Source organism: Clarias gariepinus, chromosome 20, assembly GCF_024256425.1.
Source record: "Clarias gariepinus isolate MV-2021 ecotype Netherlands chromosome 20, CGAR_prim_01v2, whole genome shotgun sequence".
Taxonomy (NCBI): domain Eukaryota; kingdom Metazoa; phylum Chordata; class Actinopteri; order Siluriformes; family Clariidae; genus Clarias; species Clarias gariepinus.
Genome location: NC_071119.1, coordinates 16890965 through 16914272, shown reverse-complemented (window position 1 = coordinate 16914272; position 23308 = coordinate 16890965). Strand labels below are relative to the sequence as shown.

Below are 23308 nucleotides of genomic sequence, written 5' to 3'. Positions count from 1 at the left end.
CCAAACGAAATGAAAAAAAAAAACAAGCAATGAAAGTGTATGACCACTCATGATGTTACCACCTGGAGTAAGTTTTACCCGTGGGTCGAGTATGCTCACAATTCCATGCCATCTGCTTCCACAGGTCTCTCTTCGTCATTGCGTCAGAGTCTTTGCTACCAGGAACATCCCTTTGAGAACACTCACAAAAACTCTCACCCCTCTTTATCGGCCCCTTTACCGTGTCCAAGCTTATCAACCCATGCGCTGTTCGACTTATGCTCCCATCTTCGATGCGACGGATCAACCCCACTTTCCACGTTTCACATTTCTCGTAAACTGCCCACTAAGATTATTGTATGTTTCACCGCAGTTTTCTCGGTTTCTGTTCATGATTTTTCACGTTGCCGATTTTGTTTTTTTTTTCAAATTTTTGCGTTTCGTCTCACATCATCCGCTGATGGATTACAAGGCTTTGAACTTTTGCTTTCACTTCCCCGATTATGGCTCGGCTTCACGTTTTGTCTTAACAACATCATGAACGGATTTCACGGCTCTCACGCTTTCACGACTAAGGCTCTATCTCACGTCTCGGCACCGATACAATGCTACGGATCTTACAGCTCTGCTCCAATGCCTCCGTTCTTACTACAGTGGCACCACAGGAGATCTGGGAGGCTCATGACCTGCACCTCCACGTGCATCTGGGTCCATCCCACGATCCTGACAGTGTCTGACAGTACTGCACAGCATTACAATAAAAGCACAGTATCTCCAGCGTCATATTGTCACTAGGCTACAACATTCAAGCTCAGTAGAGTGCACACTGTTACTGCTTCATAAAAGAAAATTTACTGTTATCAGGGTGTAACATTTTTAACATGATGTGTTTCGACTGCACATATCTTAGTCTGTGTAAACAAATAAGTATAAATTTCATTTATAACCAAATATGAATTTTAGTATTTAAATGTTGTTCACCAAATACTCTAGACTGACAGTAAAAACATTTTATACAATAAAATAAGCAAAGGGAACAAAAGTTTAGCTAAAGGATAACGTTTTCGCCGAAAATGAAACCTCAAAGAAGAAACTTACAGGCTTACATATACAGTACCACCTTTGTCCAACTTTATTCCTACAAGTTGTCTTGTTTGTCACACTTGTGTTAAAACCTGAGTATTAAAAGGAATACACACCCTGGAGTCCTTTTAAGTCCTCATCTCTTTCTGAGGTCATCAAGGCTCTTATGACCATCTAATAAACTCAACACCAAGAGCTTCTCCAGACTTGCACCACACAGGAAGAGGGCACCACACAGGAAGAGGGCACCAACAGCCTTCGTTCAGGTGTAGCAGGAGAACTGATGAGTGCTTCAGAGCCTGGTGAAGACAAGAGGTACTCTTGCAGGGGAGCACCTGTTTGCGTTTGCTTAGCAGATCTGGTTATGCCTGCTATTGCAAGCTGTTGGTGAGGGAAGGCAACACTAATTGCATCGCCACCTGGTGGGGCTGGAGGAGTTCCTGCTGGCTGGAGGGGAGTGGGTCTGGTGCCACTGTCTGGCATCACTAATGGAGGCCACAGAGTTGGCAGAGAACAATTGACAAAGGAGAGTTGCAATGGCAAAGGTGCAGCACCAGAAGAAACACTGCTCATATTCCCACGTTTGCAAGGACCCTTTGTTGTCAAACAGCAGGTCAGGGAAGTTAACTACTGTATGAGGTTAGGCAAACAGATATATGAGCAGGGTGCTTCAGGTTTACCATCTTAATCTCTTAACCTTCTGAGTCTCTGCGTCATCATATGGAAAATTACTTTTTGGGTCTGCTGCACCTTATACTTCATTCTGTCTAACTTAGACCTGGTGTCCTCATTAGTAGACACTTTATAGCATCACCTAATGGTAGCAAAAGCACAATACACTAATTGATAAAAACATAAAAGGATGTCAAACTGAATTTCCTGTTCAAAGAAAATGCTTAGATTTTATACTCATCAGGTCCTAATAATCCAAAATATATAAAAAATTATGTTTATTTAAATAAAAAATGTATTCAAAATTAAAGCTCGGGTCTTAAGAGGTTAAAACTGTGGGGTAAGGTGGTCCCTGTGTCTCTGGCTATGGTTGTTTCTGAGAAGGTGGAGTTTGAAAAAAAAAACTTTTGTGATGAATTTTAACCAGATCACCACATTGAGACTCTGGGGTGGTACACCGCCACCTATACAATACCACACAAAAAAGAGGTTTAGGATGAACTTCATGCTTTGCTTAACATGGGGGCATTCATAGAGTTGCATATCATCTGGAGGATTCTACTATACATAGAACCCAAACCCAACGGAACATTCCAGTTCTATGTAAACTTTCACAAAGTTAAAATTTGCTGTGTCAAAATTTGCTGCATACCCAAATTGACAAACTGCTACTGTAGATATGTGTTATATCCAGCTGGCTTTTATACAACAGCATCAAATTAGCAGATTCCCACCAGATCCAGTAGATGGAGCCGTGCCAACAGGTATTTGTCCAGGTGAACTCACTGCTTTATAAAGTCCACATGACTTTCCCCTTTGAAAAAGAGTACCTTCTATCAAATGGACAGTCCTCACCTTTCCCTACTACTTGCTTAGGAAAACCTTCACTCTCTAGTTCAGGGGTCTCAAACTGCCGGCCCGCGGGCCATTTACGGCCCCCCCTCCTCCTCCCTCCGGCCCGCAGCTGTTGCCAAAAAATAGTATAATCCGACCAGCATTTTTTCCCCTAGTTTTTTCACAAAAGCTACCCCTTCATATTTAATTAGGGTTCAATTAAATAACTGTGAATAACCGGCGATTTGAGAAGAGGTTTTGTGGCTTTAGTAATTTTTTTTGTTTGGCTGCTAACGAAAACATGTCTCTTTCCAAATCGAAAAGGAAGGTGGATGATGAACACAGACAGTTTCAAGAAAGATGGACATTGCAGTATTTTTTTGTGGAGTTTAATGGAAATGCTACATGTCTGATATGCAAGGAAAAAGTCGCCGTTCTAAAGGAATATAATCTCAAGCGCCACTTCTCGACTAAACACAGAGAACAATATGATAAGTACCAGGAAGACGATAGAAAAAAACGAGCTACGCGGTTGCAGAGCGAGCTAATGTCCCAGCAAAGCCTTTTCCATAAAGCCAAAAAGGACGCTGATGCTGCAGTTGAAGCTAGTTATGTGGTGAGTGAGTTGATCGCTAAAGCTGGAAAGCCATTCACTGAAGGGCAGTTTATGAAGGATTGCATGTTGAAAGTCGCTGATATTCTATGTCCAGAAAAAAAGAGCTTGTTTAACCATCTTTCTCTATCGGCAAACACTCGTATTAGCGAGTTATCCAATGACATTTATGATCAGTAACGCGACAAAGCTCGAGTTTTCACTACATACTTTGTGGCGCTTGACGAAAGCACAGACAAAACCGACAGTGCTCAGCTAGCTATTTTCATTAGGGGTATTAATGACCAATTTGAAATTGCTGATTTCATTTCATTAATTTGAGTTGCTGAGTTTGTGTCCAATGCACGGCCACACATCAGCCAAAGATATATTTCATCAGCTTTGTGATGCAATTGAGCGCGTTGGTTTGCCGTGGAACAGACTGGTAGGCATTACCACTGATGGCGCCCCGTCTATGACAGGCAAAAAAAACGGACTGGTAGCGCTGGTACAAAGAAAGTTGGAAGAGGAAAATGCAGATCCAGCAGTTGTTCTGCACTGCATTATACACCAACAGGCACTATGCTGTAAATGCTTGAAATATGAACGTCATGTCTGTTGTCCTGAAATGTATTAATTACATCAGGTCAAGGAGTTTACAGCACCGCCAGTTTCGCGCCTTTTTAGAAGAAATTGAGGCAACATAAGGTGATGTACTTTACTTTACTGAAGTGCGCTGGCTCAGCAGGGGAAATGTCTTGAAGAGATTTTTTGAATTAAGAGCAGAGGTGAAGAGATTCATGGAAGATGGCAGAATGGATGTTCCTGAATTTGATGATCCTAAATGGGTGATGGACCTTGCATTTCTAGTGGACATAACACAGGAGTTGAACATCCTTAACCTGAGGCTCCAGTGGCCTGGTCAGCTCATCACAGCAGCATATGAAAGTGTGAAAGCCTTCTCCACAAAACTAAGATTATGGAAAACTCAGCTTTCTGCAAAAAACCTCAGTCATTTCACAACATGCAGATCTCTTCTGGAGAATGGCACAGTATTCAGTGGTGATGAATATGCCTCTGCTATTAAGCAATATTGTGCTTTCTTGTTGTGCTTGAATGTTAAAAAGGCCCTCGTATGTGATGTCAATCACAGCAGTGGCCCCCAAACAACTTGAGTTTGAGACTTATGCTCTAGTTGGATTTAATTACTGCAGCCTGAACCAAGCCACTGTAAAATATATCCTCCGATCCTCTGGATCATCCCACCTTCATTGTGGCCAGAGTTTTTCTGTTTAGCTGGTATACCATTGACAGTATATTGACCTTGATTTAACCATTTGTTTCAGTCCTAAACATTAATTAATTCATTTATTCATTCAGACAGGTTGCCAATTCATCACAGGGCATGCACACATCCACACACACACTATGGGTAATTAGGGTACACCAATTAACCTAACGATTGAACTAATTAAACCCAAGTAAACTAACAATTAGTACAGGGGATCAAGGCTCTGGTTTACTGATCAGCAGGTCAGTGGTTCAAGCTCCAACTCCACAAACCTGTCACTATTGGGCCCTTGAGAAAGGCTTTAAACCCTGTATGCTCAAGGGGCGCTGTATCGGAGCTTATCCTGCACTTTAACCACAGAGGATATACGAGTTTTATTTTTACTCCCCTGTAAAATTGTAAGGGCAGTTCCAGTGTTATCTATGTGATATTTAGACTTACATTGGTAAACTCAGAGCATGGACAAGCTCAGTAGAAGTTAATTAATTTGCATAAATTTTAATATAATAATTTCTACTTTAAAGAAACCCTTAAAATGTATAGTATTTACATCCAGACAATCTAAAGCATTTTATCAGCATTATGGATGTGACCCTAAATCAACAAAATTTTATGAGTACACTAGTGAGTGTACTGTAGGTATTTTACATATTTCTTTAATTTAAAAGGCAATTGCAAAAAGCATTACACCAGTACGATGAATGGGACTTGAATGAATACAAAATGTGTAGATTTGAAAATGTTTGTAATTATTTTTAATTAATCATTTGAAATAAACAGGAATTATGGTTGTTACATTTTCACATTATAAATGTGACATGTCTGAATCACCAGATTCAAAAAGAAAATACTTTAATAATGAGTTTTACGATGAAATATTTAAGTAATTTGGGAAAAAAATTAAAATACAGTAGTTGCCAAATATATTAGTGTATTGGTGTGCTTAGGTAGAAACTTTGTGAAACAGTCCTGCTTTTATTCTCCCATTGTAAGGTTGACCTCTTCATGGAATTGTCCATTATTATTATTTATATGCTACTGTATTATTAATATTATTATTAGTAGTAGTAGTACATTTTTAAACAATAAATATAAAACTTTGCCCAAGCTCACCCAACAAATACTACTATATACCGTACAGTAAATATCTTAAAATATTTTTCCTTGTTTACTTCTACTGTAAATTGAAATAAATTAGAATTTATTACATAAAAATTTTCCTTTAAATTAAGCTACTATTTGTAAAGTACTTTATATAAAATACACCATTGTATGCTCCTAAATAGTGTGCAACAACACTTAATCTCTTATTAAACCACAATAGATTATTTTACTATTTAAATCTCAACCATCCTTACTGAGAGAGCAGCTAATGTTCAAAGTGCTTTTCATAAAAAAAAAAGGTACATACAAATATAATTCTTAACAAAGACTTAAAAGTGAAAAACATTTTTTTTTTTTAATTGCTTTTGCCTTATACAGTTCTCTGTACTCAATGAGTTTCCAAATCTTCTTCCTTCTCTGACACTCTACATATTAACACTTGCAAGAATCTTAACTACTTAGTTGTACTTTGTTCTCATTAAACTCTTCACCCCTGTGTTCATTGTCTTTTTTACAGTTTTCTTCTTCTTCCTCCTCATCATTATCTTCATTTTCCTTTTCCTCCTCTGCATCATCCATGATTGTTTGCAGCTGTCTTTTAATCCTTTTCAGCGCAACAAGGCCATCCAGCAGTTCCTTGCAAACGTCCCTAATCTTGGCCGCAAACTTTGTCTTAGCCCCTTTGTGAAGCTCCCTGGAGTCTTTGGCTAAAAAGAAAACATCGAGGGCAAGGAATAGGCCAGACATGACACCACTGGTGATACTGAGGACCTGAGTGGCTTTGGCCACTCCACTGGCGGTATTGAGCACTTGGACAGTGCTCGCTAGGCTCTCAGCATTGATAAGTAATGCCTTGCCTGCACGGCCACCCTCCCTCATTACATGCTTCACGTTCTTGTTCATTGCTCGTTTAGAGATGCTTTCCATGTACTGTTGGAAGTTGCCCTCTTCAAGAGTCTCCATACCTGTCTATTAAAGATTTAAAAAGATGCAGATGAGCAAAGTAGTAAAATAAAAAAAAGGTATTTGCCAATATTTATTATTTACTATGGTGCTATAACTTTATATCGCACATGCTGTAATGTTAAAGCATTAGTAATTAATTTAATAAGGTAAAGAATTAGTATGGTCAATATTCATTATGAACGTGTTGTTGGACAAGCATCTCAGTTGAATAAAGAACAAATATGTGTAGACATGTTATCCTCATGCCATCATGTCCTACCTGTAAGAACTGAAGACATTCTCTAATGTCTTTAATCTCCTCCTGGTAGCCGATGATAATCTGCTCTACTTTGGCCCTATCTGTTCTTGAGTGCATTGTGTCTGTGATGTTGGCAGATGCTGATGTGAGACCTCCCGCTGTTGCAACACCGATGCCCACTGCTGTTACAATTAGCGATGATCCGAAAGTAAAAGGTGCCAGTGCCAGTCCTGTAATGGTGGTTATGCTACCTGCTATGCTTGCCACCCCTCCACCAATGCTAGCAGTCACAGTTTTCTTATGGAAGCTGTCTGCTGCATCAGCAACTGCCAGCAACTCAACAACTCGCATATACAGTGATGCCTCTCGCTGTTTAAATAAATAAACAAAGAGTTGGGCAGCCTTAAAGACACGATCAGCCGCTTCTTCTATAGCTCTGAAAAAGAAAGGACAGTTTGTTTGAGAGCTACAGAAACTCATATTGAATCTACATAAGCTAGGCTTTGCTCTCCAAGTGCATCATTGAGTCATGGCTACCCATGGTTGCATTCCTTGGACAACTTTTGGTATTTCCTGAGCGTTGCAGACCAGGAACATCCCACAAAAACTGCAGATTTGGACCCTAACCCAGTCTGTCACAATTTGGACCTTGTTACAGTAGCTACAGTTACAAGACCTCATACCGTTGGCACCTGGAAGTTGGAGGGGTATATTAGCCAGAAAGTAAATGTTTTGTCCCCAAAGTTGATTTGTTGAAAACATAAAAAATAGACGAACTCTGGCCACAAGAAACAAGCATGAAAATACTCACACGCTACTGGCAATTTGGAAATGCCCGGTAGCCTAAATTTTAAGTCTTTGGACTGTGGGAGGAAACAGAAATACCCATAGGAAACCCACCAATCATGTGGAAGACATTCAAACAGGAATACAATCCTCAACCCTGGCGGTGTGAGCCACTGTGATGACCACTACGCAGCAGTCTCTTTATGTTTAGAAAACTAATTAAAGTTAACAAAGACATGGATAAACTTATTAACACTGCTTAACTTCCGACTCTTACAAAGAACTGATAGTAATGTTCCATTCTGTAAATGTTAAATAAACATCTGATAACAAAAAGCTTCATTATACAGTATACTAAAATAAAATGAGCCTGAAGATTCGATTTTTCATGCAGATTATGATATTTGAGTTCCTGTTACTGAAGGTTAGTTAACATCTTTTGACAAATCAAATTTGAAAGTTTAAAATCACTCTGGTATACTTTAAATAAAAACTGAGTTGTTCTTACTGATCTGCATAGTCTTCCTCAAAATGTGTTGCCTCGTTCCATTCGTTCCATTCTTAAGAGAAATTAAAATTATAAAAACAATTACATACAAATAAATCAAATGCATCAGCACAAACATGGCTTGAGCTGTACCTTACCTTCTACATTTCTCCACCACTCCAGTAAGCCTTCATCATCCTGAAGGCGACATACAATACATAACATTACGTTGCTGTTTCATGATTTGCCTTACTCTCATTTACACTTCCTGGCCACTTTAATGAGAATACCTGTACACCTGCTTACTTCTAGGAGGTTCTAATCAAAGTACACATCAAATATCTTAATAGGGGAAAACTGTAATCTTAGTGATTAGAGGAATTTTTGCTAGAAAAAAAATCCCTTGCTGATACGGGAGGAGTAGCTGGTTGGAACTGACATAATTATAGTAATTGAAGTAGAACCTTTACAAACTCGGTAAACAATTCAGAATACACAATATGCCAAACTTTAAGTCAGATGAGTTATAACAGAAAACTCCTGGTTCAAGGTTTAAAGTTCTTGAGGGTCAAGGGCATGAATGAGCATGTGTACATGTATTATTAATAAAGCTGTTATTATGTAGCCAAATAACCATAACGTTTCTCTTACATACATTATTACTCAGCAGAGGACTATCTTCACTGATCTCCTCCACTTCTGCCTCATTAGGATTCTCAATTGAGTCCTTCTGTAAGCAAATAAAACTTTTACATGCTAATTAAATCAAAATAATTGTTTATTAAAAAAAGAAAAAAAAAACATCTAACCAATGTTTTGCCTTATTATCAGACTCAGCAGAATACTACTTTAAACATAACACGAATTAAATTGTGACCGATTTGATTTAGGCAATTTAGAACAAGAGTTTACAAGACAGGTTACAAAAAATATATATATTGCATAATACATCTAAGAAAAAAAAAAAAAAAAAAATATATATATATATATATATATATATATATATATATATATCCCAGTGAAACATCATTAATAAGGAAATCAGAAACAGTTATCATGTTTGCATTGCATGCTGTGTAAGTAACAAATAAAACAAATACAATAAAATGACAAATAAATTACTTCCTGGTACAGTATGTCCTGCTATATTATTATTATATACAGTAAGGTCTAGCCCTTTAAACACTGCAACCAGGAAAAAAACTGGTAAACTGGTATTTCCTCAATGTTTTGCAAACTACTAAGACTAAGTAGTTTTATTGTTTTATAAACACAACAGCATTTCCTAAATTTCCTGAAGGAATGTCTTGTTTTCTTATGTTGTAATATTTTATCATCATCTTATTAAAATACTTCAGGCATGATATACTAAACCACTTAATATTCTATCCATCAGTCATTTTTACAAGCAAACAGCCTTAAAATTAACTACACAAATCTTGATAAAAAAATTTAAATTTGCCTGGGAAATGAATCTGACAGCTGAAGCCTGACACTGAGCAACCGTTGCCCCTCAAAAAGTAGGATTCACAAACTATAGCACATTACAAAATACTACTTCAATGTATTTTTTTATCTGTCAAAATTACATATTAAATCATAGAAATTGTATATAAAAAAAAAACAACAACAACAACAGCAATAATAGAAATAAAAACAAATTTGCACCTGGCTCTCTATACAAGTTTCTGTACAAGTATATTGGTTCGTACAATACAATAAAATTAATGGTGCTGTTGAAGTATGCATTATGTCCTGAGTCAATACCATTTAAAATGGTTTAACAGCATACATGTACTATTTTTGTACTAAGACACATTAAAAAAATAAAAATAAAGCAAAGGATCGTGTAATACTTAATTAGATTTAAAGAAAAAAGAAAACTGACAAACGTTCAAAAGGTTTGAATTTTTCCCATTTTAAAAACACTTTGATTTAACTCTTGTCTCTATTTTTAAACTTCTCTGATCTTGCTGCCAAAATCTGTTAGACACCATGTTAAATATCTCTCTCATGCAAAAAAAAAAAATTAAAAAATTACATTTACCTTAAAATGGTCCCATTCAAATGCAGGCATCTTGGTAAACCCCGGTTCATTTGATGCACTGGATGTTGACATTTCCTGAACAACATAAATGAAGCAGTCACCTAAGAGATCACAATTTAAACACACAAAAAACATAACAATAACCACCATATTGACCTCTGGTCAAGATACGGTTTAGTTAAATTTTTATGTCCAGTCCAAAAAAAAAAAAAATAATAACTTTCATAGGAACTTTCAGACTGCAAGCATCATCTCAATCATCATCAATTTATCCTGTTATTGATTCTTTTCCTAAATCACCATGTGCTTTATTCCTTATTGTGTTAATTTCATCAATGAAAATAATGATGAAAAATATTTATTGGCCTTTTTTCCTATAAATAAGACGAGACAATGATGAGACGTCACGGATATTAATGAACACTGACAGAGACGAAATCAGCATGCAATATTGTTGACTAAAAGAAACGAAACTAAAATGTGGTTTAAAAAAATAAAAACAAATAAAACATCGGTCTTTATTTTGGTCAACATTGTCACAATCCACTGCAAAGCAGTGTTCATTCATTATGGCACAAGCAGCAGTGTTTCCTTTGTTACGGTGCGCTGCGTATTTTAGAGAAGTTTATTTTTGTGCAGTGACGAGATGTTAAAAGCGCAAACGTCTTTAACTTTTCATCATCACAGCAGTAATACTCGGGAGAAAGAGACTAACCGATATTTGGGCCCATTTTCTTTATATTTAACCGGGGAAAAAATGCAGATGTGTAGTAATCTTGGAGGGAAAACAATTGGCACACAATTGCTGGAAAAAATCTTAGGCTAGTTTTAAAACCTTTTTTGTGGTAATTATGTTTTGTTACATGAGATGTATTTTATTGTATTGCAAACCGTTACCAAAATCATTAAGCTAATAGACTAAAAAAAAAAAAAAAAAAAAAAGGTTCAAAACACTGTACTGTCCATACTGATCCTATTGCTTTGTAGTTAAAAAAAGAGTATTGGACATGCAACAGTTGTTGTAATGTTTAAAAATAAATATAATTACCTGAGAACATCAGATGAAACGATACATTTTAAATTTTAAGATAATTATTTTGTTTAATAAAAACAAACAAAAAAAAAAAAAACAGGGACATTTATCCTGGGAAAATAACTGACAAAATTACCACCAATTCCTTACATTAGAGTGACTCCACTACCAAGAACAGAAATAAGAAAATATATCATTTTGCATATTTTACAATATAAAATATTAACTTATTTTTCTAATAGAGAATCAAGAAAAACATCAAACATTCTTAATAAGTATGCATTGGGTCCTGTGTCAATACAATGTCAATACCATTTAAATGGTTTAAAGGCGTACATGTATTATGTTTTAAACAATGGCAAATGTAAAAAAAAAAAAATTTTTTAAAGCAGAAAAGCATGACTTTTGCTTTAAATTTACTTCGAATTTGCCTTAATTTAATTTAATTTAATTCCACATAAAAACTCTTATTAAATGCCATTACATATAAACGTATCTTACTTGATTGTTTCTGTCCGTGTTTTGGGAGAAAATTGGATCGGTGCAGCTCTGAAACGAGAGACGACATGGAAAGTGCGAGACTGAGAGGATGATGTCCTGAAGCAGACAAATATTTCTTGCTGATCTCTTAGAACAGATTGACAAGTGCATTGTGCTGATTGTGCACTGACAAGTGAGTTGTACAATCTGCGTGTGGAGGCGGAAAGGGGGGAGTGGGCGGGGGTCGGTGTGTCTTAAAAGAAATTAGCTTTAAAAAAAATCAGGAAACAGTATAGCAAACATTAGAGATAGTAGGTAAAAAGTATGGAATGAGATTCTAGACAAGCCAATGGATCCTGAGAGGTTAAAGGACTAAACCTCAATAAAAAATGAGCTTACTGATCTATTTTAGTTATTGTTTTTAATTATTTATATTATAAAAAATGCATCATGGGACATGATCATTAGGAGATCCGTTTCTGTTAAACCTATCGATTCTTTATATCAACTTTGAAACTCACCTGTTTGGGCTTAGTAGGTTTAACATCTCCACTGTTGTCACTGATGGAAACATCACTGCCTGATTCAGAAGAGCTGGAACACTACAATAGCATACACACATTTAAAAAAAATTATTTTCCATGTCCCCCATTTTCCTTTCAGTCAGGGTTGGGTACCGAAACCCAGTGCCAATATGGCACCAGTAACTATATAACCAGTATATGAGCGATTGTACAGTCTATAGTCTATAACAGTCTGAGCGATTGATGTTAATTAAATTAATTAATTAAAATGTTTGTCCACTGGTTCTATGAACTGGATGTAAGAAGCATCTTCATCCGCACCTCACATGAAAAATTATTTCCCAAGCAATAAAATGCACGGGAACACAAGTCGGAAAGCTCTAAAAAATTTTTTTTTAAAAATCCCCATTGTGGGATGAACAGGTAATTATTATTTTAATAATATAAATCCAGCTAATTTTTGTACTGTAGTAATTCGGGTGATGTTTTCATAATCCGACTTGAAAGCACAACTCGGAAAATTTCTAAATGTTTTCATAGGTTTTACACTCAACAAAAATATAAACTCAACACCTTTGTTTCCGCTTCGATTTTTCATGAGATGGACTTAAAGAACTAAAATTCATTCCAGATACACAATATTACCATTTCTCTCAAACATTGTTCACAAATCAGTCTAAATGTGTGATAGTGAGCACTTCTGCTTTGCTGGGATAATCCATCCCACCTCTCAGGTGTGCCACATCAAGATGCTGATCTGACATCATGAGTAGTGCACAGGTGTACCTTATACTGCCCACAATAAAAGGCCACCCTGGAATGTGCAGTTTTTTGCTTTATTGGGGGTCTGGGGACTGGGGAACCGGTCAGTATCTGGTGTGACCACCATTTGCCTCATGCAGTGCAACACATCTTCTTCGCATAGAGTTTATCAGATTGTCAATTGTGGCCTGTGGAATGTTGGTCCACTCCTCTTCAATGGCTGTGCGAAGTTGTTGAATATTAGTGGGAACTGGTACACGCTCTCGTATACGCCGGTCAAGCACATCCCAAACATGCTCAACGGGTGACATGTCCGGTGAGTATGCTGGCCATGCAAGAACTGGGACATTTTCAGCTTCCAAGAACTGTGTACAGATCCTTGCAACATGATTATCTCAGCAAAGCAGAAGTGCTCACTATCACACATTTAGACTGATTTGTGAACAATGTTTGAGAAAAATGGTAATATTGTGTATCTGGAATGAATTTTAGATCTTTAAGTCCATCTCATGAAAAATTGGAGCAGAAACAAAGGTGTTGCGTTTATATTTTTGTTGAGTGTATATGCAAAAATATAATAATATTTTTGGATGGCTGGAACAGATTATCTGTATTTACACTATTTCAAATGGGAACGTGTGTTTCACAATACAAAATTTCACCTTAAAAATTTAAGCCGGAACAGATTAAATTTGTATGCCAAGGTACCCTGTATTTATGTATACCTTAAAGGTTTAATATATGGTTTATTCAATTTTATTTTTAATTAATTAAATTATTTAATTTAAATTTTTATCCACCATTATTTTATGCATCAGTTCAGGCACTGTTTATGCACCAGTTTTAAAAGTATCGATTTGGCACTGAAATTGTAAAAAACCCAAAGATACCCAACCCTTTTATCAACATGAGGACTATACAGATCAGTGTATGATGTCTCACACACAATAGTTGTTTCTTTCAAATCTGAAACTCACCTGTTTGAGTTTTGTGGGATTATCTTCTTTAATATTTTCACCGGATGAGGACTTACTGCTTGATTCAGATGTAGTGGAACACTGTATAATGTCAGACAAATAGCTGTGATCAAAAGTTTACATATATTCCTCTTGAACATGACTGTCATACCAAGTAAAAAACAAATATGGTTTTTAATGATTTTATTAAACTGATATTCCCAATGAATCTAGGTGAACTTCCGATTACACTTAAACACGTTCAAAATAAATAGTAAAACAAGCATGCTCCTTCACTTCTTTCTTAAACTTGTTTAATTTTACAAGCATACAAACAACAGAACACTGTAAAATTGTGTGTTACCTTTGATGATGACTTAAATGGGTTTATCTTTTGCATATACCCAATCATCATACCAGGGTTCTGCAATCACATGATTTACAAATAAATTAGTAAAATGAAGATGTTGCAATTTTTCTTTAGCTATTTCTACAGTACCTAACAAATTCATGTTTTTTAAGCCACAAATGTGTGTTAATAATATATACAGTATGAATATATACAGTAAATGTGTGTTAATAATATACAGTATGATGTTAAAACTTGCTAATTAAAAAATGGCAAATCAGGTCACATTATTAGGAGTGATCTAAATGATGATGATGATGATGTGCTGCGTCGAAGTTGTACATTATATGAACTAGCTAATGTGCTTGTTTAGAAATTTTATACATTATGTGTACAGATGATGTGAAAATGTTCCTCCTTAAAGCCAGCCACACCATATGTTTGTGTCTAACCAAGTTCATAGGTTTTATGGTGTCCTGAAGAAAATTTATGTATAAATTCATGTGTCAACTAATTTATTAATTTGCATTCTAAATGTTTTATAAGGGAGGTGGGATTATGTTTAAATTGTTTTGTGTTTTCTGCTATGGATCCCTAATGTCTGCAATAAAGTACAGCATAACCTCTGAATACAAATTTAATTCATTCTGTCTGTTGCTATTGGTCCTATGTCATATTTAAAGGGCATATAAATGTAAGCAAGCTGGTACTGTACTGAAAATGCAATGAAAACAGCATGCTTTAAATGCAATATTGGTAAAAAGAAACATGCTTAACGCTAAAACGCTAATAATATTGCAACAGCATCGTACTACCTTGGGCCCAGTTTCTCGAAAGCTTCTTATCGCTAAGTAGTTCTTAAGTTGTACCTTAACATCTCTCAACGTTATAGCACTCTCTCAGCGCATTTCCCGAAACGTTCGTACGCTATGTATCTCTTAGGTAAGTCACACGTTCGTAAGGTTGGTCTCGACCAACCTTAACTCACTCTTAGCGTAGTTTCAGCTCAAGACGTTAGTCGCCGCCACTGTGCAGCAATCTTTATAAATCAGCGGTGTATGCAAGCACATTATGGCACGTTATCAAAGTCGTATTAATGATGAAATATACTGTAGGCCTGTTTAAGTATTTAATTTTATTTTACAGTGGTGTGAAAAACTATTTGCCCCCTTCCTGATTTCTTATTCTTTTGCATGTTTGTCACACAAAATGTTTCTGATCATCAAACACATTTAACTATTAGTCAAAGATAACACAAGTAAACACAAAATGCAGTTTTTAATTGACGGTTTTTATTATTTTTACGGAGAAAAAAAATCCAAACCTACATGGCCCTGTGTGAAAAAGTAATTGCCCCCTAAACCTAATAACTGGTTGGGCCACCCTTAGCAGCAATAACTGCATTCAAGCGTTTGCAATAACTTGCAACGGCTCTTTTACAGTGCTCTGGAGGAATTTTGGTCCACTCATCTTTGCAGAATTGTTGTAATTCAGCTTTATTTGAGGGTTTTCTAGCATGAACCGCCTTTTTAAGGTCATGCCACAACATCTCAATAGGATTCAGGTCAGGTCTTTGACTAGGCCACTCCAAAGTCTTCATTTTGTTTTTCTTCAGCCATTCAGAGGTGGATTTGCTGGTGTGGTTTGGGTCATTGTCCTGCTGCAGCACCCAAGATCGCTTCAGCTTGAGTTGACGAACAGATGGCCGGACATTCTCCTTCAGGATTTTTTGGTAGACAGTAGAATTCATGGTTCCATCTATCACAGCAAGCCTTCCAGGTCCTGAAGCAGCAAAACAACCCCAGACCATCACACTACCACCACCATATTTTACTGTTGGTATGATGTTCTTTTTCTTAAATGCTGTGTTACTTTTATGCCAGATGTAACGGGACACGCACCTTCCAAAAAGTTCAACTTTTGTCTCGTCGGTCCACAAGGTATTTTCCCAAAAGTCTTGGCAATCATTTAAATGTTTTTTAGCAAAATTGAGACGAGCCTTAATGTTCTTTTTGCCTAAAAGTGGTTTGCGCCTTGGAAATCTGCCATGCAGGCCGTTTTTGCCCAGTCTCTTTCTTATGGTGGAGTCGTGAACACTGACCTTAATTGAGGCAAGTGAGGCCTGCAGTTCTTTAGATGTTGTCCTGGGGTCTTTTGTGGCCTCTCGGATGAGTTGTCTCTGCGCTCTTGGGGTAATTTTGGTCGGCCGGCCACTCCTGGGAAGGTTCACCACTGTTCCATGTTTTTGCCATTTGTGGATAATGGCTCTCACTGTGGTTCGCTGGAGTCCCAAAGCTTTAGAAATGGCTTTATAACCTTTACCAGACTGATAGATCTCAATTACTTTTGTTCTCATTTGTTCCTGAATTTCTTTGGATCTTGGCATGATGTCTAGCTTTTGAGGTGCTTTTGGTCTACTTCTCTGTGTCAGGTAGCTCCTATTTAAGTGATTTCTTGATTAAAACAGGTGTGGCAGTAATCAGGCCTGGGGGTGACTACAGAAATTGAACTCAGGTGTGATAAACCAAGGTTAGGTTATTTTTTAACAAGGGGGGCAATCACTTTTTCACACAGGGCCATGTAGATTTGTAGTTTTTTTTTCTCCCTTAATAACGTAAACCTTCATTTAAAAACTGCATTTTGTGTTCAATTATGTTATCTTTGACTAATAGTTAATGATTTTTGATGAGCAGAAACATTTAAGTGTGACAAACATGCAAAAGAATAAGAAATCAGGAAAGGGGCAAATAGTTTTTCACACCACTGTATATCAGAACTAATAGAGTGACTTTTAATTAGCCCATTTCATAATGTGACTAATGCATTAAAATTGACAATTACTTTTAATATTAAACCGGTGGCAAACAATTTAGGATCAATACAGCGTTTAGTTGTGCTAAACCGAAGACAGCGTCGTCTGCGGAGCGGTGTGGTTCATGTAAATTTTTCTTTTGGACAAAACTTCAGCCCTTTTCATATTTTGCCTGAGGTGGCTATGTGAAAAAAAAAAAAAAAAAAAAAGGTTTTGCCTTCCAAGGCAACAGATTATGGAGCTTCTTGACCTGCTCAGACCTGCGCTTGCCAGGCCAACGCATCGTACTTACGGTTCACGTCCCGATGTCCAGCTGCTTGCTGCTTTTTGTTTAAAATATGTTTCATTGATCATTAGCTATCATTCATGACTGGATGGATATTTTTTGACGCGTTTTATTTTATGATGAAATTTGATTTAGTTAAATAAGAAAATAAACTTGGGAGTTTCAAACCCCGCATCCATTCATTTTTCTGAGTGATTGTAATACCCCTATCTCACCTATGCGGTTTGACACACGGTGAGATGCGGAGTTAGGCACCGTGAGTCACCTCAATTGTCCGCCAACGTTCCGCTGGCGTTCCGCGAAGTTCTGTAGGGACCGCAAGCTTCCGCGAGGACCGGCAAAAAAATTAAACATGTTTCATTTTTCGCGCGGAAAGATCTAAACGTACTTACAGCGCCAAAATATGATAGGGGTATTAAACCTCCACTCTGGCATCTCATCGTATTCATTCCATAAGTGCGCTATACAACCCCAACAACTGACATGCTTCACATTGTTTCTAAAGCTGGAAAAGTGTTGTCACAGCTGTTTGTCAATCAACTATGACCTACTGTATACCCGGTTTGTTTCACCGTTCACTACAGGTTACATGAAAATATTGGCGACAGTTTGGTGATTTAATTTACATATTTGTCTATTATGGCATGCTATTGATGAGTTAACCCATGTCGAAATAAACGTTATTTAAAGAATTTTGTGTAATGTATAATTTGCAAAGAAAGTGCTGTCTTTCTTAACGCCGTCATGCAAAAGCAGTGAAAACTTGATTCCTGAGCAACCGATGTCAGTTAATTCAGTACCTTCACTGCAGACAGCGCCTTGTAACGTCGGACGTAAGAGGCAGCGACTTAAGAAGACTGTTAAGGGACAATTCGAGAAAAACACTTAGAAAAGTAATCACTTCACATAAGATATATCTTAAGAGTCTTCTTAGCAGGCTAAGAGTGTGCGTTATCGAGAAACCAGGCCTTGGAGACTACTAGGCCATAAGCTTTGCATAGCAGTGTTTAGTCAAATCACGGTCATGTTATTGTGTTCAAACATGACAGGTGGACATTCTCCAATGCTACAACTATTTCTCAACAGAGACACAATCAAATAAGTTTTATGAAATATCCTGGAGCTTATCCATAAGGTTGTGTTAGCTAGCTGGTCAATATTAGCAGTGAAGCTTGAGTATAATTATGATTTTGACCAGAAATATTGAAATCCTGTCAAGTTGGTGTATGTCTTGTTTGCCTATTTTGTAACTAAGGAAGCCACATATACATCACAACTGGATTAAAGTTATATCAAAAGGAACGATAGCTAGGGTTGCCACCTGTACCGGTTTTACCAGGACTATTCCTTTTTATGTATAATGCATCACATTTCTTAGAACAAATACTGGCTTTTTTATGACTAATTCTACATGGCGATATGCAACTATACACCTCACACCTCCAGGGTGGAGCATGTGGAGTTTGCATGTTATACACAGATATTCATGTGTAAAAGTAAAGTTAGTGCCTGCTATCTTACTCTGTGCGAGTGTGTGTGTGTGTGTTTGTGCGTGCGTATAAAAACATACATATCATCTGATCATAGCCAATTTCAATATTAGCCAAATACAACCGCAGACAAAGATCATATAACTTTTTTTTTACTGTGCCATTATTTAAAATAAATAAATTAATAAATAAAACAAAATAAGCACTTGCATATAGCAATATATGTATATAAAACAAGTACATATAAGATATCATGCATATTTGTTTTCGGTTTCAAAAACATTAATTTAAAAAATAATGATAGTTTAAGATTGGAGTGACGATGTGAATTTGAAAGTGTTTTTATATTTTAACATTAAAAACGACATTACTCGAGGTAAATGACTGATAAATTCTACTGTTGTCAATTTACTTCTATTGCTCACAATGATCTTTATATAGTGTTAATCCCGGTTAAAAAATATAACATTAAATACTGGCTATTTTATGTCCTTTGTATTATATAGTTCATTAAAAAAAAATTACTACACATGTTTCATTACCATGAAAAAAAATGATTCAATTTCTTTAACTAATTATTTAAATATTGTTGGGTAGATATTTGGAAAGAACCCGCCTCCTGTGCTGATTAGCTAGCAGTATTTGTGTCCTGCGCTCTGATTGGCTAGTTGGTTGAGGTTGACGTGCAGTCTGCCAAATCAGGAAGGGCTGTTTGTTGACAAACGGGAGCGCCTCTGTATGCCCTACAGCTCAGGCGTGAATGTGAATAATACCGGAGTTTCTAAACGGTAATTTTTAAAGTAACGGGTATCTTTAGGCGTTCAAAATAATTAATAAAGTTGTTGTTGTGTCGCACATTAGCGATATGTCGACACACACATAGACAGAACGGCTCCCAAAGTTCCGCATAAGTATTATGTTTTTTTTTATGTAACACACAGCTTGACGTTATTTTATAAAAATCTCTCGCCGTCAATCAGGCTTCCCCCCAATTTGTCTGCGAAAGTTATAAGCTAAAAACAACGAAACGAAATGAAACTAACCTTTCAATGTTGCACAAGTCCGTGTTGTTCATGAGGTTTAGTTTGAGCTTGGTGATTACGGAGCATTTGGGAAAGCAGTGACTTTTGGTTGGAAAAGCTTGAAGTCCGACCTCCACACGTCACTTCTGCTCCTTAATCATTGGAGAACGTACAGTAGGACTAAAGTATTATACAGCACGTGTTAGTATCTGAGTCATAGTACAAAAATGGTGGAATGTGCCGTCACTCTGCTGCTGATGACAAAATCAATTAAATTAACATAACAGACACACAATATACTTTCAGTCATGATTTTTTTTTTTCTTTTTTACTTAAATGAAATAGATGTTCAATATTTAATTGTAGCATTAAAGGCCAAGTTCAAGGAAATGCCTTGTCACTATGATCATTGATCATACAGAAGTGTGACCATAAACTTTCTATCTAAACATTTTGTTATTTATATTTTTTCATGAAATAAATCCTAATAATAACATCAATACCATCAATATCTTATAAAATAATTGAGACACTAAAATCATAAAACATTTATTAATTATAATTATAAATAGCAGTCACCCCAAACTATGTCAAGCGTTACTGTTACACAAACAGTTTTACTTGCAAATACGTTTAAGAATTTGAAATAGTTCCTGCGTCAGGGATCACTAGATGAGGAGCGCTGAAGAAATGCAGAATGTCAGATGACTCTCGCATCATTTGTTTACAACTGTCAATTTATTTTGAGATTTTTTTTTTTTACTTGAAGTTTTATAGTTTATTATCGGTGTACTTGATTTATAGTTTATTATCGGTGTAACTGTCAAAAAAATTGACGTAAAAACTGATTACTAAATCACTTATTTAGCAGTATGTTTTATGGCGTGTTAAGTCAAAACACGTTGATCTTTGAAGTTGATCTGCTTTATAGAAATGTGAAGCAGTGAAATACCAAAATATGCTTCTAGAGTGATTCAATCTTCATATGCTCCAATGTTAAAATACACAGCTTTGTAACAGAAATAAACGTTTGCATCCTCATATGAAAAGAAATGCTAGATTTCCCAATTTTGAAAAATGTACAGGGATGCATTTTTATTTATCTCATCAGTTAAAATAAGCCATAAAGTTACACATAATTACATGGTCTATCTATGTGCCTCCTGGCACATCAAGCAACAAATATACAGCTGCCATTTCTGTGGGAGTTATTTACATGCTGGGTTGCCAGCTCGGCACTTGATTGCACCTGAGCACTTTGGGGTGAAGGACCTTGCTCGAGTGTCCACCAGCAGCAACCCAGCAGAATTGGGGCTAAAAATATATAATAACTAGTGGTAAAGTATAGTAAACTAGTATGAAGATGATAAACACTGAATTGCCACTATGTCTCAGAAATATAAGTAAATATATAATAAAACAACAATAAAATAATTTGCATATAAAAGAAAGTTATATCATAACATACAAACAATATGTTTGTTTTTTTATTTGCACTCAAATGTGTAAACTTAAAAAATAAAAATTTAAGCAGCTAAATATAAATAAATAAGTGGAATTGGCTGGTCAGTTATATATTGTATGGTTTGGGTATTAAAGTCTAGGCTTAACATGAGAAAACAATACAATGACACAGCTACAGTATATCATAAGGCATTAAGGCATTTGTACTTTTGGTTCCTATGTATTTTTTCAGTCTTTGTTGTATACTACACAGATGACAGATGAGATGAGAAGTTGGAATTATGTTTACTATAAATAGAATTTCTCATTGAGGAAGTGATTATTAAAACAAGAACTAAACTCCACAAAGAAGATGGAAACCAAAACTTAACCAAAGATGTTTAAGTCATAAACATGTATGTTTTAGACATACAGTGGGTTACATAAAACCGTATTAAGTGCTCCACGCAAAAGGAAAAAGTGAAGACACTTTTTATTCCCACATTTTTAATTTGACATTTGATCATGTTTAGTCTCTCTCACAGATGTTTTATTAAAATAATGCACTATAATAATGCACTATCATACAACAACAGGAGGAACTGGGTCACACTTCTTCACCATGTGTAATATGTGACCTGCCAAGGATACTGTATCACCTAACCACTAGATAAAGTTTACAGTGTTCTAAATAGTTTATTTATTCATCCCCTGTTCTAAACTTCTCCAGTAGCTTCCATTAGCTGTTCTCGTATGGAATTGAGTGACACTAACCCTTCATGCAGCAGCTTAGCTAACATATTCACTTGCGTTGTAACCTCCTTCTTGCAGCCCTTCTTCATTTCCTTGGAATCCTTGCTGAAGTAATTGTCCATCCCTTTGCACACACTGTTCAGAGCATTTGTAGACCTCTCCACAATGTTCTCTGCCTGCTCTACAGGCTCTCCAACTAGGCTGATGGTCTGAAGCGCACGGCGCACCTCCCAGTCACCAGCATAGTAATTATTACGCCGTAGAAGAGGGTGGATTCGCAATCGGTGCACACCCTCAGCCACAAATCTCAGGCAGCGTCGTAGTTCCACTAGTCGGGTCTCGTAGTCCTGCACCACCACTTCAATTTTCTTACGGTCCTGGATGAGGAGTGTATTAAATAGCAACAAGTGAATGGTTTTGCAGTAATATAAAAAGTAATGAAATAGAAAACTGTACTACTCTTCTAGACTGTTAAAATGAGATCATTAGTAGTTACTTTGCAGTCAAGACTTTATGAGTTAAATATATATATATATATATATATATATATATATATATATATATATATATAAAGAAGATGTGCTTTTGTAATCCAGCTGTATAAAGAACCTTAGTAGTGTGGACAAAAATATTTCGATAGTTTTGTAATTACAAAAGTGGAACGTAGTGTTATTGTTTAATAAAAAAAAGTGTAGGCAGGTGAAAAGTCATCTTATTGATCGCTAATGAAAACATGAAATTCAAGTGCACTGTTTAACCAGAAACAAGAAGTTAAAAAACAATTTTTCAAATATTTCAGGCAAGGATAATAAACCAAAGCATAAAACATACATTCATGTCATGAACGTTGTCTGATATAGAGGCCGAAGCTGCCGCGATTCCACCCGCTGTTGCTATGCCCAAACCAACAGCAGACGCAATTAGCGACGCCCCAAATGTGACAGGTGCCAGTGCCAGGCCAGCGATGGCTGTTACACCACCTACAGCTGTGGTTGTTCCACTTGTGATGTTGGCAATCTTGGCATTGCGGTGAAAGTTGCTGATGTCTTCACCGATGGCGTACAGGCGTAGCACATGCTGGTAAAGGACTTCGGCTTGTTCAATGAAAATTTTATAGAAAACTCTAAGACCATGGTGGACTTTGTCAGCGATCTCAGTGAAAGATCTGTTTAGGAGAGAAGAAAGTATAGGTTGAATTTTGTTTTTTTTAATACAATGTATCAACATATGCACAGACAAACTTTTTTAGTTTTTTAACTTTTGAAACACCCAGTATGAACCCCATTATCCTAATTTCAGTTACAAGTATTAGTGATCTT

General features: G+C 36.4%; 2 protein-coding genes across 11 annotated transcripts in view; both read right to left on the bottom strand.

The window, feature by feature from the left end:
* Positions 1-5189: 5189 nt before the first annotated feature.
* Positions 5190-19968, bottom strand: apold1b (apolipoprotein L domain containing 1b). 4 transcript variants are annotated; one of them, XM_053480321.1, is made up of 11 exons: positions 19815-19968; positions 14199-14258; positions 13856-13936; positions 12114-12194; positions 11614-11661; positions 10080-10154; positions 8688-8762; positions 8191-8230; positions 8054-8105; positions 6781-7195; positions 5190-6524 (listed from the first exon to the last, which is right to left on the bottom strand). In XM_053480321.1, exons 2-11 carry the CDS (start codon positions 14247-14249, stop codon positions 6006-6008), a joined length of 1437 nt encoding a protein of 478 aa, XP_053336296.1. In that variant the 5' UTR covers positions 14250-14258; positions 19815-19968; the 3' UTR covers positions 5190-6005. The 4 variants fall into 4 exon arrangements, with proteins under 4 accessions (XP_053336296.1, XP_053336298.1, XP_053336299.1 ...); XM_053480323.1 differs by having other exon boundaries at positions 8688-8759; XM_053480324.1 differs by lacking the exon at positions 11614-11661.
* Positions 19969-20861: 893 nt separating this feature from the next.
* si:cabz01007807.1 (uncharacterized) overlaps positions 20862-23308 on the bottom strand; it is a 29437-nt gene continuing 26990 nt past the window's right edge. For all 7 annotated transcript variants that reach the window (XM_053479510.1, XM_053479513.1, XM_053479512.1 and 4 more), the window contains 2 exons: positions 22821-23154; positions 20862-22366 (listed from right to left, as the gene is read on the bottom strand). In XM_053479510.1, the coding sequence (XP_053335485.1) occupies positions 21953-22366; positions 22821-23154 (748 nt within the window). In that variant the 3' untranslated portion in view covers positions 20862-21952. The remainder of the gene's footprint in view (positions 22367-22820; positions 23155-23308) is intronic.

What these genes read in the sequence shown, in the direction of transcription:
- apold1b (XM_053480321.1), bottom strand. Translation starts at nt 14,249, where the DNA reads ATGATGATTGGGTATATGCAAAAGATAAACCCATTTAAGTCATCATCA. An exon ending in AACCTACTAAGCCCAAACAG is followed by an intron (nt 11,662 to 12,113) that starts GTGAGTTTCAAA and finishes CTCTCGTTTCAG; the next exon opens with AGCTGCACCGATCCAATTTT. An exon ending in GAGGAAGACTATGCAGATCA is followed by an intron (nt 7,196 to 8,053) that starts GTAAGAACAACT and finishes TTTCTTTTTCAG; the next exon opens with AGCTATAGAAGAAGCGGCTG.